At 38.8% G+C, this 15,255-nt stretch overlaps 1 protein-coding gene across 5 annotated transcripts in view; it reads right to left on the minus strand.

The window, feature by feature from the left end:
• MYO16 (myosin XVI) overlaps positions 1-15,255 on the minus strand; it is a 377,180-nt gene that overhangs the window by 242,035 nt on the left and 119,890 nt on the right. For all 5 annotated transcript variants that reach the window (XM_032100576.1, XM_032100572.1, XM_032100573.1 and 2 more), the window contains exon 3: positions 2,348-2,418. In XM_032100576.1, the coding sequence (XP_031956467.1) occupies positions 2,348-2,418 (71 nt within the window). The remainder of the gene's footprint in view (positions 1-2,347; positions 2,419-15,255) is intronic.

Genomic DNA, 15,255 nt, shown 5'->3' on the forward strand with positions numbered 1-15,255 from the left:
ATTGTTAAGTAAAAAAAAAAAAAAAAATTCTACAGATGACAGGTATCACTGAGCCATTTTTTGTATTAATAATAGACATAGAACCTTTTGTGATTAGTTGCAGCTTAGATTTGTTGCTGCTCCTTGATTCCTGCTTAATGGATTTTGTGAAACAACTGGACATGCTCAGTAAAAGTTCCAGAATAAAACTGTTACACACATACTTTGTTATAAGGGCAGGGGTGGGTGACTGCCTGTGTGAATTTATACGGCACCATGGGCTTCCCGCTGAATGGGCAGCTCAGGCAAGTACTCGCTTTTTATTGTACTTTTCCTCCCATGAAACCTAAAGAGAGTTCAGTGAATCTTTTGAAGTTCCCATAGCTTCCCTAGATTCCACTATATTGGGATACTGTTTACAGGGATAAAAGCAGAATCTTTATCAAGTGTCACGTTTGATTTTTTTTTAAGAATTATATCACATTTTGGAAGTTAACTGATATGGAAAAGGAAGAAGGAATTATATAATGAATCAGATTTTCCATTCATTCTGGCATAAAAACATTTCGCTTACAACTGGAAAGAATAAATCTAAACCCCCCTTCTGACAAAGCAGTTTCACAGTGGTAAAACTAACAATTAAGAATATAACACAGGTGCATGCCAAATCACTAGTTTCAACTCTTGCTGGAAAATAAACTTGGCTTATCTGTTTCCCTGTATCACGATTCTTCTCTCCTCTCTGTACTGCTCCCAAATCAAGGTCAAATCCCAATTTCATTGAATTCAGGTTTGCCTCTATCTCCAGTAGGATGAGCATTTTCCTGTAAATGAATTATGAGTACTTACATGTAACTCTGACTAAACTGAGGCAGTAGGTTACACATAGCTCTCTATTGCAAATTTCTTACTGCAGAAATCTTTCCTTCCTTTGGAAGCGTATGGGTGCCTGTGAAGCAGCAGGCACCAGTCGAGAGATACTGATTGTGACAGTGAATTGGGGCGTGATGCAGATCAAGAAACCTAAAATGACACAGTTCAGCTGCAGATTTTATCTGCAGTTAAAAAGTGTGCATCAGCTAAACTAGACAAAGCAACATAAAATCCCTGAAGAATAATTTTTCTTTCTTTTATTTGAAAATGCCTTACACTTATGTCAAATCATCCACACTGAAGATAAAGATTGCCTTCTAGGGCTTTTGGTAGGGGGTAAGATTTGGGATGCCTCTGTTTTGGGAATGCCAAAGTAACATCTCATTTGGATTGCATTTTTAAAGAGTGATTGAGCACCTTTATAGCAGACAAATAGTTGGAGGATAGAAAAGAGAATTAAAATTTCTCTCTTCCAAATCAGTACTTCACTCTCCCCTTACCTTGGCCTCTATTTCCTAAAGTCCTTGGTAAATAGCGTGGCCATGGAAGATGGAAAATACAGATTGATTCCATAATGGAAATGCTGTATCTTGCAAGAACATGGTCACAGGTGTGCTGGAGTCCAGTAATATTACAGGGGCTCTTTTTCATCAATAAATTGCTCTATTTTGTATACACACTATGAGAAACTCAATCCAAGTGTTCTAAAAGGAAACACTCTGCCAGCAGACTTTTTGTTACTTTGCTTTGTTGCATTTCTTTTAGCCACAGTGTGCAACAAAGTCTTAAAATAGTTTCACATTGAACAGAGAGCCTGTCTGCAACTGAAGCATCACATACCAAAGAAAAGGATCATAAGATGTAGGAATTAATTATTAATTTTGCTACTCGTTTCAGCAATGTCGAAATTCTACTCCTATGGTATTTTCTGTCTGCCTGTCAGTCTTTCCTCCACATGCCCTTACCTCTTGTTTTTATTTTGGTAATTATATACAAATTGTTTTTATTTTATCTTCTTGTTACTTAATCAGAATTGTTATGCAAATAACGATAAACTAAAAGCAAATAATGTGTTAACTATCCACATGTAGGAAACTGGTGCAAAAAAATATGCACAGAAACAAAAGGAAATATGCTAAATCATGGGGGTTTTTCATATAGGAATGGTGAATCTCTGAACCATATAATTTTGTACTTGGAATCAAGCAATATTTCCTTTGTTCTTTCTTACTGCACAGATAATTTATAAATAAAACATTTCATTCTCCTTTGTTAGCTACCACTTCTATGACATGATCCATTCTTTTGTAAGCAATTTGAAAATGACCATTTATTTAAAAAGCATTGCTGGATGCAATCATAGCCATAGCAGAGCTCAGTGTAGTCAAAAAAAATATTGCTAAGCCTTTCTTTTTCATTAATATGCCAAATCTGCTACTCACTATCCCACCATATTTATCCACAGTCACTAACACTAATCTTCAATCCCTCTTACCAGATGGAGCAAGGAGCCTCCTGAGGAAAGAAGCATATGAGGGTCAGCACCATCCTTCAACAGCCGTAGCACTGAAATATCAAAGAAAAGAGGAACAAGAGTTAATATATCTAATATACCAGCAGTATACCTAATTCTGAACTGTTAATAGGCTGATTCTTCATCATCTTCATTAGGGGATTTAATAATATATGCAAACCTCTTCTATAACAGTGCAAAACTATCATGTCAGCATTTGCCATCTCACCTGTTTTAACAGCTAAGCCTGTAAAGCAAAAGACCTTTGGTAATGAGCAGTAAATATGAACAGTATCAAGGACTTTTCAAGTGTATAGGTGATCATGTCAGTTTTGTACATAGGAGAGCAGAGGGGAGAGCTGGAGCAAAGAGTCGTGTCAAGGTCAAAATCACCTGATCAGCTGGGAGCAAAATCACAGTTAACTGGTGTTATTTTACTTTGCAAAGTTCCCATGCAATTATTGGATTTTTCAGTAAATACTTGAAACTAGTATTCGTAACTGATATATCTTGAAATTAATCATCATGCCAAAGCTAAATGAGCTGCACTCAATTTAACCTTTCCAGTGCATTGGCAGATCACTGATGCAGTTTAATCTTTAGAACGATATTTGGAGCCAAACTCCACTCCCAGTTACATGTATCAAACCCCTTTGAAATGAAAACAGGCTTATAAGTGCAAGCAAAACCACAACCCTTCACACTGGTGCTCACTCAAGTGTGCAAACTCAGCACTTTTCCCCCATGGTCTTTATTGACTTTATAACCTTTTCACTCTGAATCAAAGCACTGACTAACTCAGGGAAACAGTGTTCATTCCTTGAACAGAACTGCACAGTAGCAATGCCTGACAGTACCAGGGGACTCCACACCAGCATTGCAACCCTGTCTTCATTAAACTGGCATGACAAACCCTTTTAAAAGGCCTCTCTCCATGAGAATAACTGCCAGTAATGTTGCCTGAGTAGGAGCACAGGTGGTTTCTGTCTCCATCATCTGGAAATCTTGAGCTTAATTCCTAGTTAAGATCCTGAATGGACTTGTGCAAAAAACTGCAAAGAAATTTTAAGTTGTGAATATCCCAGAAATGGGTTCCAATGAGATTTCTATCCTACAGGATGGCCAGAGACTATAGAGATGGTCTCAAGGCTCTTCTGTGAATCTGTCAAAAGACTCACGAACACCACCTCTTTCCTATCTATACATTCTCTGTATGTGTTTTTTTTTCTCAAGGAATATATTGCAACTCAATTTTCATTGTACATATAAACTTCTCACAGCATTCAGACACCCACTTAAACTACTTGAAAGGGGTCAGTTTTCTTTTCAAATATTGTCAATTTATGGAAGTGATGTTTTCTGAATGCGCTGAATTATTTTTGACCAGGTGCCCTTGAAAAATTTCTCCTAAGAAAGAATATTTAGTTAAATAGTTGCAAGCCTGTAAAATTAGAGTGAAACACTTGGTATCATCATTACTAAACACATTATATAGCAAAAACACACTGGTATAATGGACAAATATTTACAATAGTTAGGCAAATCCATTTAATCTTTTGCTCTTTTTTAAACTTTGAAAATCAAAGATCAATCAAAAGTACCTTATAAATTCTTACTTTATGAATAGCTCGCTGTTACCTATTTCTCCTCACCAAAGGTTTTGCCTCATTTAATTTACATAACCATAAAATACTTATATATTCTGGCAAATGCCACTTTAAAAGTTACTATTAGAAGTCCCTGTTGTCCCCAGCACATCCACCAAAAGTAGAATTGGAGCATTAGGTAACATAGAATAAAAGAAACTGTACAACATCTGCTAAGCAAGATGAACAGCATAGAACCAGAGTGGGAAGGTACAGAAGTATTTACAAAATTTCACAACTTTGGGAGAAATGGATGAACAAGAAAAAGCAAACCATTCCTTTTATGCTCTCTCAGATCCACAAATCTCATACTGAACACACACTTGTCCTCATCCAGAGAGAGACCATTAAAAATAGAGGTTCAGAACTAAGTTCCTTCCTTTTTTTAATACCTAAATTTCTCACCACATATGGAGGTGCTCTTTCTACCTCAGGTTTAAAGTGAGGACAGATTTATCATAAATCCTCCTTCCTTAAACAGGCATGCAACTACATCCTTAACTCAAGAGTTAATACTTCCAATGTTCCTATGTTATGCCATTTCTTTAGTAGGGCAGGAAATATTTCCATATCACAGAAGATTTCTTAAGGCTCTGAAAATAATTTCATTCTCCCAATCCCATCAGGATTTCACCTGAAGAAATTAACACTCCAAAGTGTTCCCTTTCCTCCATCCTGTTTTCCAGAGGGAAAAAAAAAAATATGCACACATCTTGTGGCGGCAGGGTAAGCACATGGTGGGTTGGTGGCAGAAGTCTTGCATTGACTAGGACTGATAATGATACAGCATCCTCAGTCTGTGTTTCTACAAGGTGGGATAAGACAGGCAAGGAGTTTCCCAAAGGAGGCTGTTCCCTTCCCCCATTCACAAAGGGACTTACACACCCTTTACATCTGGCTATCTCTGCATGTGGGAACTGACTCTGATGGCATAAAGATAACACCAACAAAAATAAAATGCAGAGTTTCTTGTTGGGTCATTGGGTCTCAATCATTAAGAGCTTTGGGATCACAAAAGCAGCTTTTGGATAGGTCCTTCTAAGTAAAGACACTGGAGGACGACCTTTCTCGGCAGAATCAGGACACATGAGAAGGTCAGTGGGTTGGGAAATTACATTTCTAACAGTATTCCACAAGAATTTCATCTGGAGCCTAAAACAGAAACCAAGAGACAGAAAGAAACTCTGGCTACTCAGGTATAAAAAATATGGGCAATTTATTGGATCTTTTCCTCCCATCAACCCCCCAAAGCTTTGTTCTCACAGAGAAGGTATGCAAAGCAAAGTATTGCCTTTCCAGATCCATTTTGCAGCTCCTTGCAGTTGAAACCAAAAGATGACAGACCATTTCTATTTCCAAGTTTGAAATCCATAAGAATTTGTGGGTTTGCCTTGATTTTTTTTCTCCCAGAAGAAATGCAGACCAAAATTGCAGCATAAAGAATTAATATGTTAACTCTGATCTTCAAGCAGAATATTAAATAATTGCAACCATAAACAAATTATTGAGTCACATACAAAAATATTAGGGAATGTGGATAGAAGATCAGCAGCTTTTTTTTCTTTTTTTTTTTGGTCTGGTGTATTTTTCCTCATTATAGCAAGTAGTTTGATCAGTGCTTCAGAAAATTCACATCACACAGACTACCAGGGCAAGATATGCAAACTCGCCTTTCAGTTGGGCAAAAGTCTGTGTCCTGAATGAGGATTATATGCTACATTCCTCTGCATTTAAAAGCAAGTTAAAAAAATTATTCTTTCCTTGAATTTATCCCCTCTGCAAAACACAATAAAAAAAAAGAATATCAAGAAAAGAAGATCACAGAAATAAAATCCCCCTTCCTACTGTGCAACTCATTTAGATCATTTACTTAAGACTTCACTAGTCAGTAGGAAAATCTTCACCTTATGTTCATATTTTCCTTTTGATTGAACTACTGCCTAGAAGTAGTTAGATAGTAAATACTAGCTACTGCTAGTAATTTGGGATTAATTGCCCTAATGAGGACAGAAAGTAATACAAAACTCTGTTCAAGAAATGCTATACATCTCTTAATTTGTGCAATTTTAAGAAAGCTTTTGCAAGACTTTCTTTTAAAACTTGTTTTACTTGCAATCTTTCATGTAAGAAAAGTTTACAAGCAAGATGGGACTAAAAAATGATTAAAGTCAGGAAGCCGACATTTAGCTGAAAAAAACCCCAAAAACCAAGAGTAAAGAACTTTCAGCAAACTCTGAAGCCCTTCCTTTGTGTGTAAAAACAGGTCCATCCATTCTCTGTATCTTTTAGATTTGACACAAAAAAAATACTGACTACTAACAGAATTTCGTACCTAATTTCATATCTAATAAAGGTGTTTCAGAAGCATTGAATTCATTGAAGTCTCATCAGAAAAGAAAAATAATAATCAACAGACCTTTTTACGTATGCTTGATGTTAAAATTTTAACCAAATTATTCCAGAGAGCTGAATACCTTTTCACTTTCCATTGGTTGTATTGACTCGATTCTGACTTATTATATAGCCTGATAATGCAGCGCAGTCATTACTGCTGTGCCTGTTACCAGGCGCAGGTCTTGTACTAACTTTGCCTGTGGAACTAGGGATGTAAGGCTTTACTTTTTCTGGGCTTGTCTTGGCTTGCTTTGAGCCTTGTTTTAGTTGTTATAGCAACTGGCTGATGACAAGGTGACAATTACCTAACAGTTTTGTTTAGCTTTGTGTGACTGTGGTGTGTGTAATGCATTAAGAATTTTGATACACATGGCAGCACTTACACTGTGCTGTGCTCAACATAATCTGGCTATGCTGGCATATAGAGCTATCCATGACCTTATGTATGCTGCAGAGAAAAGGATCTGAAGTCACAGCAGAGTCTGAAATGTGAATTCAGAGGGCCCAGGGCTATCAGTAACTCCCCAGGGATCTGCTACTGATGGTAACACAAACTTAGAAGCTGGGCAATGTTGCATTCACAGCAAACTCAGTTTTAGTAGTAACAGAACAGACAAAAATAAAGGCTCCGAAATATGTAAAACCTAACAGTTGGCCATCTACTGTGCTGTATATAGAGTGCCAGTGTATGCTCCTATTAACTGTTCCTCTGGGGAATAGCAGCCAGCAAGTGCAAACTTTGTTCCTGTTAACATCTATTTTTGTTCTCTTTAGTTTAGCAGGAATAACTCCAGCTGGAAGGCTTTACTTGTTCATTATGTGCATAAACATGACTTACTCCTGCAGAAGCATAGTTAAAATGCTGCTGATTCTGGAATGGATTATCATATTCTCCTCCTAGCCCCAGTTGCACATTTTTGTCACTTGGCACACGGCAAAGATTAGTTTCCCAACTAGATCAAGAATCTGGGAATGTGGCACTGGGTAACAGGTATGAATAGGAAGAATGGTGTAGCCACCACTTTCCACCAATAGCTGAAAGTAGTTTGGGCATAAACTGACCATGAAATTGAACCACTGCTGAAGTGATACTGAAAGATGTGTAGTAACGTTTTTCCACTCCTCCCACTTCCACCAGTTAAGTGTCATATTTTGCCCATTAGTTCCTCCAGTCAGATATTGCTCCACCACTGGCATCTTAAACTCTGTGCAGATTAATCACTCAGAATTCTCTCCAATTTCATACCTCTTTAGTTCTCTTTGCTCATTCCTCAGCAGCCACTCTATACTTTTCAGCTTGTACCTAAGAGGTTTATGAGAAACCTGCTACACAACTCAGCTACATGTGAGAACGGATGAATGCTAGTCTCTGTTAATTTCTTAATCAGAACAGCAAATGAAATAATGCAAGATGTCATAAATGCTTGGTTAATGTAGTCTTAGAAGAAATATTTACCTCATGCCTTTGCTATGACTAGCTTAAAATTAAATTTTAAAATCCGAGTACCAGTGTTGGTAATTTAATCATTCTTTTAAGGTGTCTTGTTCACCTAACAAAGCCATTTACTGCAGCAATACTGTTACCACACTATCACTGGTACAATAGCTCAGGCTTTCCTTCAGAGCAAGCTCATCAGTGGTTATTCAGAGCAGTCATACCCTTAATGGGCTTTGTAAACAACTGATTTGTAATCCTACTGCTTTTTTTACGTGAAATATTTCCAGAGTTCATTGGCAACATCTGTCAGACTTGTTCAGATCTCCTCATTTTCAGGAGAACTTTTGGAAATAAATTCCCATCTTTTCTGCGCAAAGATTAAAGGCAGCAAACCCTAAACAAAATATGCACATTTGGACAGATAAGTGTGCCATTCACAGAGTTCAGAAATGAAGAGAGGGAAATTACTCTTTCTATACTGGTTGAATTTGAGAGCTTTAGCCTTGCCTATCCAAGCTATACCACCCACTGTTTGAACAGAGTACTGATAAGGACAGGGCTTATGTTTCCATTCTCCCTGTCAGAGTTCCCATAGTTTATAATTTTTTTCCAGGTAGCCAGGAATCCTAATACCATGACCTGAAAGCAACCGGATCGTTGATTCTCTTCTGAAATTAAAAGCATGATAGGAAATGTCAGGCTGATTTCTGTGCTCCATTCAACACAACATTACCTTTAAAAGAAACAAACCAAGCCTCCAACGAAACAGACTGACAGAGGTACTCCCACAGCCCCACTTGACATCTCTCCCAGCCTTAATGATGGAAGATCAAAATACATGGTAGCTCTTCCCCATACTTTATTTGTGGAGAAATCAGTCAACCCCAGCCTTGGAAACAGCTGAGGGGCTTGATCACTCCAGTGTGGGAGGGAACTTCAAGCAGCACAGGTAAGCATGTGACAAGGTAAGTCCCTTTCTTTCTGCCTCGTCCTCTGCTGCTTTCCTACCAGGCCTTGTGCCATCAACCGTTGTGTGTCCATGCCCAGGCACTCACCAGCCCTGACAGCTTCCTGCCTTCACTCTGGAGATTGAGGGCACAGCCCTCCTGCTATCTGAGGTATCTTGAACTGGAAACATTTTCCATATGGAAAATAATGGTTGTGTCTCTGGGCCACATGGTCACCATGTCCAACTCCAACGAGACCCATGAGGAGAGTCACAGTTCTCTCATGGGACAGACATTTCTATCATTGTAGACAGAGGCACAGTAATTTATGAGTTAGGGCTACAGTTATTCAAGAACTGGTATATTTTAAACTTTTTCTCAGGCAAATTCCCCCTCTTTCATTTCTATAGACATTAAATATAATGCAGTCTGTGTATCCACTGGAAAATATTAAGTCCACAAGCCCAATGGCCTAAAAAATCCTGCTTTGTACCTCTTACAATGCCCAAGCAGTGACAAATTAACCTATCTCCTTACACAGAAGTGACAATGGGCAGTAGTCAAATGTGACACTCCTGAGTTAAGTTGTGATGCGGAAGGCAAAGCATCTGTTTTCCTGTTTTCAACCTGGACATGACAGATATTCGTATGGAAAAGCAATGTAGACTCTGAAATCATTTATAAGTAACAAGACTTAGTACTTATTGGGTCACCTTGCCTAGCTACCTATTATCTGAATTATCTGATTCCTCTCTCTGTCCCTCTTTTTTTTTTTTTTTTTTTAGAACCTTCATTCCTAAAGTCTTACTTTCTTTCTTTTCCAGTTCATGGTACTCAATTCCCATCTGCTTTACAGTTACTCTTTCAAATAAAAAGAACCTAATTTACATCATTACTTGCAAATGCATGCACTGACAATATTTAGAGTAGTGTAGAAAAACAGTTGTGCAAATCACAGTAATTTTGAGAAGACAGGAAGTAGCCATTCACTTCTATGGCCCAAAGACACTGCTGCAAGGGGCACACCGAGGATCAAAAAGCAATCGTGGTGACCCCTGGTTTTGCCTCCATTCAGAGCTTTGGCCAGGCCAGAGGGAGAGAACTGTTGTGGTAAGGTCTGTCTTAGTCACTAATAAATCTGTGATTTTATCTCACTGCACATATGACCTGTGTATATAACAGAACTGTTGGTAAAATCCTTCAACACCACCAAACAAAATAACACATGCTTAGCTGAAAATACTGGGTCTATCATCAAAGGCAGGGTTTTGCCAGCATAGCTACTTCCGAGGACAAAATAGCTGTGTCAACAGAAACTGGTAGCAGAGACCTGACTGGATCCAGAAGGTCTGTTAGTGAGATAAAATTACAATAAAAATAAAGCTTTGTAACATTTACTGGAAGTTTAACACTCTGAAATTAACCTTAGGGGAAAGTGGCTGACCACACAGTAAACTTAAATATAGCTATTCTTAAAACTTTCACTTCCAGCTAGTTAGTAAGATTTATTTATTTCAAGGTTAAAAAAAATAAAATGAATGAAATAACTTAGCATTTCGGTCATCTATTTCATTTTTTACACATATTTTATCTGTCTCCCATGTATGGATTCTCCTGGACTTCCTGACAAAGGTGACTACAATCAGCAAGAACTTTATCATCAGGCTACAGGCAAGTATTACAAAAGCTCACAACCCACTAGGTTCACCTTAGAGATATGTATGAAAGCTCTTTAAATTACCATTATAATTTTTAGGCAAAATTTTCAGCTACAGAAACACCTGATTGTACATTCAAATGTTTGTAGAATTGAATAAAAACTTCAGACCTTACAGCATTTTATTAATAAGTTAAATTTATTTCAGAATTTTCAAATTTCCAGTCCTATAGTCATTAAATGATAAACAATAAAACACACATCAGCAAAATAACTCAATCTGTGGTCAGTATCTTAATTTGAAAACCATTGTCATACCCATGCTTTTCCCTAATTTTAAGAGTTATGGAATTTGCATACAACATAGATTTTCATCTGAACAGACTGCACACCCCCTCTGTTTCACCAACATTTATGTTGATCCTATGCCAATGCTACCTAATTGGCATAAATCAAATTACTGCTGACTTATATCCTTTATGAAGCAGGACTCAGTCCCTCTTTAACTCGCACAACATACAGAGAAAGTTTATGCCAGCTGGTTTAGAAGCCTTGTAAGCAACTCCTCACAATTTACAGTAGAGATCTGCAAGGATAACAGACTGCTATCCTGCTCAGCAGCTGCTAAATGGTACTAATTACCAGCTGTAGACCACTGGCTGTCAGGTCCTGTGTGTCTCCTACAACTCCCAGGGTGTGCAGTGCACAAAGAAGCAAACAAAGCAGGCAGTATAGAACAAGCTAGGGGCATTACTGATCCATGCATTTATCCAAAATAGTTGTGTATGTGGCAGATGAGTGACCGAAACTAAGAGGAAAATGTGTAGTTCCAGGAATATCTCACCATTTGACATATGTGGCTCAGGCACCACCTTTCCCAGGGTGTGATCTGCGACAGTTTACATTGCCAAAACCAGAGCTGCTTCCCTCTTGTTCATGCATTCATCCACACGCTCCTGCCCTCATCCTTGCATAGCAGTGCCACATGTCACCCTGCCATGAGCTGGGATGGAGAGTTAAACCAGCTGAAGACCAACCTTATGAAAGGCACTTTCCAGATGGTTCATCTCCCTGCCTCTCTCCAAGATGAGCATAAAGATGGGAGGACAAAAGGACAGGACAGAAGCAGAGCCAGACACAAAGGAGAGCAACCAATGGCAGCCTCAATTTTAGCTTAGTTTTTAAATCAAGTCAGTGGCTCCAAGACACCTGAATGCTTCCTTTCTTTCTCTGCATCAGCCCCATCAGCTGTGCAACAGGAAGGTGAATTGGTTTGGAGAGATGACACAGAATTTTGCTGTTGAATCTAGAGGGTGGTGCACTTTCTTTTGGATCAGTTTGCTGGACTGACTTACTCGGCAGCCACACAATTGCTAAATCTGATACAAAGAGCCTGCAGCAAAAATGGTGGTAGGAACAGCATCATAAAATCATGAATGAAATTTTCTGAATTAAAAAATATAGCATTACGTAACATCCAGCTGGGGCAGTGGGACAGGCCCTGTTCAGCTGCCCTGGGGTGGCCCCCGTGCTCCCAGTGGCCCACAGAGCAGCTGGGAACAGCTGGCCCTCGTGGTGCCCTTGCAGCGTTTACCTGTATTTAATTAAATTTGAACAAACTATCACATCCAGAAGGATTTCCAGTCCCACACTTCCATAGGTTTCATGGGAGCAGAGCCAAGTCTCTGCTGTTCTGCCTTGGCACTTTGAATGTCCACATAATTAAATTTTTTTGACTAAAATCCTATTTATCTATATATGCCATTTTACAGCACATTAAAACTGGTGTGCTGTGAAACACTTTCTGGTTAAGGCACATCCTGATGGATGGTAAACCCCGAACTATCAACACACTTCAGACTACTGATAACAGCATCTCAAGAGATGGTCAAGAGGTGTGAAGAGGCATGGAGAAACCCCACGCACAAATGAAATCATTCTCGTCTTCACTTTTACGGAATTTGAAAATAGACAGAAATAACTTGGATCTTGGTGTATTCATGTCACACATTTTCCAACAGTATCTGCATTCAGTCACAGTCTTTTATGATTTGCCAAAACCAACTGAGAATAACATATTAAACTTCTTAATGGTTCTTTTCTACTTCACAATGAATCCCCTCACCTCTCAATTTCTTTTTTTTTTTCTTACACAATTTGTGAAGTTTGCAAAGACTTATGACTCCTTGGACAGAATAATACCTCCTGTTGGAGGTGATGGAATAGGATTTTATTTTCCTTGTCAACTCAGGGATGGTATCACCACAGAGAGACACATCCAGAAAACTGAGCTTCTGGAGAGGCAGAAGTGTGAAGCTCCTCCTACTCTGCTAAGAATTCGTGACTAAGAAACTGATACAAGAGGTCAGGAGAGATTATGTGTACTGTTCAAATAGTCATGATCATTGTGGGAAAGCAGCATATGGGGTTCTGTCACATGAATCTCCCATATAAACAGGAATATGAAAAGTATGCGTGCTGTACAAATGTTTCAGTTTGGGAAAACTCTTCAAGTATTACCTTACAATTCTGTGCAGCACTTACTGCATTGGTTGCAACATGCTGGTTACCAAGTCCTTCTATTAACCTGTGCACTACATAAAACAAATATGAACATTTTCACATATTGGTTAGTTGCCACAAGTCTTCAAAGAAAATAACTATGCCTGTACACCTAGCTCAAAGATGTTTTAATTTCTCATTACTTGTTTTCCAAAATCTGATTTGGCTGAATTTCTGCATTCTTGAAATGAATTGTATTTTCCCTAATGGTATTCCAAGCAGTTTATACCCACTGGTCTTCAAGCCTTTTTCATTCTTTTCTAAGTTTTCACGTCTTTCCACGATATGAAGGGTCTGACAGTTACAGCAAGAACTTCTCTCACATGTTGGCTCCCAAACTCCCAATTTGCAAGGAATTCTTTCACACTTGGCAAAGGGCAAAGTTGTCACATTTCATAATATAACACAACGACTTTTTAAATCTTTGCTCATTTCTGACAAGGGGGCCCAAATGCTAACTTTCACACTTGCCTGCTGTGTATTCTTTGTGCAGACAAGGAGTCTTCTGTCAGTAATAACTACAACAAAGGTGCAACCAAATGATAACTGTTAAGTGTCCTAATGACACTAATAAGGTTTTAACTAAATTCGTTTTAATACATTCTAGAATCTGTGTTAGCCTCCCTGATAACCAATGGGTGGCCTGGAGGTCCAGCAAGGAGAGCAAATTGCCCACAGACAGGTCCAGACAGAAGACATAATCTCTTCCAGTCAGGGCTGCTCTGACTGCACAAGTGCAGCCTCCTGGGAATCATCCACTAACTTCCACTCACTCACATCCTAATGCTTCCACTCACTTGTATCCTACAGCTGTTTCTGGATGCTTACAACTTCAGTGCATTCTGGCTGACACCTTCATTTTCCCACATCAGTTACAGCAACAACCACCACTATCAATATGCCAACAACAAAAAAAATTGAAAAATAAGCAATGAACACATTATCACCCTAAGAACAACAGATCATGTGTATAAAGCCAGCATGGAAGGAAAGAGCTATCAGACTTGGAAACTGTGACTCACACCTTCTTAAACCACTTCAGAATAAGGAAAGGAAAACATCTCCATGTATCTGCTTTGAGATAATGCTGTCAGACTTGGGCAGCTGAAGTTTGCAGCAATGTAGACTTCACTTCATTTCAAAGTTCAGTATTTGAAATGAACAATACAGGGACACAGGGGACTGAAATGACAGATTTATAACAGTTCATCTGAAAGAAATGCACAACCAAAGAGACAAACTTGAAGCACAAACAATTCTGCATTCAATATCACCAAGCTTACAGACAGCTAAATCTATACACCAATCCTATGTAAGCTGAACCTGCACGGGGTTACCAGTGAAGCATTTGAGGATCTGGACAACATAGGGTGCAATGTATGACAGACCCTCTGACTCCCCTTCCCTGGTACCAGTCAGGCACTAGAATAGCCAAATTATTATGCCAAAGCTGGAGCAACCAGCACAAAACCAACACAAAGCAAATTTTGATTTATGTTTTACTTAATTTTTTACAGGTATGGATCGCCACAGTGTGAACTGGAGTTATAGGCCAGCACAGAGAGGCCAAAATTACACTCACATAGTACTGGTATAATCACCTCTGTTTTATAGCTTATGGAAAGCAAAAGTCTGACATACAAGCTGATGGTTTAATTTGGCTTTGAAGTAGAATTATCAGTTGTTCTCCACAGGAATTCCTCTGCTTTGTTTAGTGTGCTCTTGCACTACAATAGTAAGAGCTGCCTTAGTTCAATACCCATTAGCACTCCTCTACAAAGTCAGCATGATATTAGACAATCGGACCTTCTGAGGTCCTTCTAGCCAGGCTGATCTTTTAACTCTATGAATTCAGTCTTGATGTCAGCAAGGGGAAGGAGAAACCCACATCACCTAACAGAAGAGGGGCTCTCAGTTCTGAGTCATACCAGTGAGTCCACGTCCATGTGGAGCCACATGGTAGGTCTGGGCTGCAGTGATGAGCTACAACTATAGAGCCTCAAATTTCCCCAGTGATACCAAATGTCACATGTTCTCATTTGCTCAAACAATACATCTGACAGGTAGCTGGTACATAAATCTGATAAATCAGGGAGAAGCAAGAGAGAACTCCACACTAGAAGTGCCTAAGTTAAGAGAAAGAGATAAGGACTAATCCAGAAACTTCAGAACTATATATATTTGGACTTTACATCTGTCCTTTTCTGTCCAGCTTGTATAATTCTAAATATGTGATCCATAGGATT

This window comes from Corvus moneduloides, chromosome 2, assembly GCF_009650955.1.
Source record: "Corvus moneduloides isolate bCorMon1 chromosome 2, bCorMon1.pri, whole genome shotgun sequence".
Classification (NCBI taxonomy): Eukaryota; Metazoa; Chordata; class Aves; order Passeriformes; family Corvidae; genus Corvus; species Corvus moneduloides.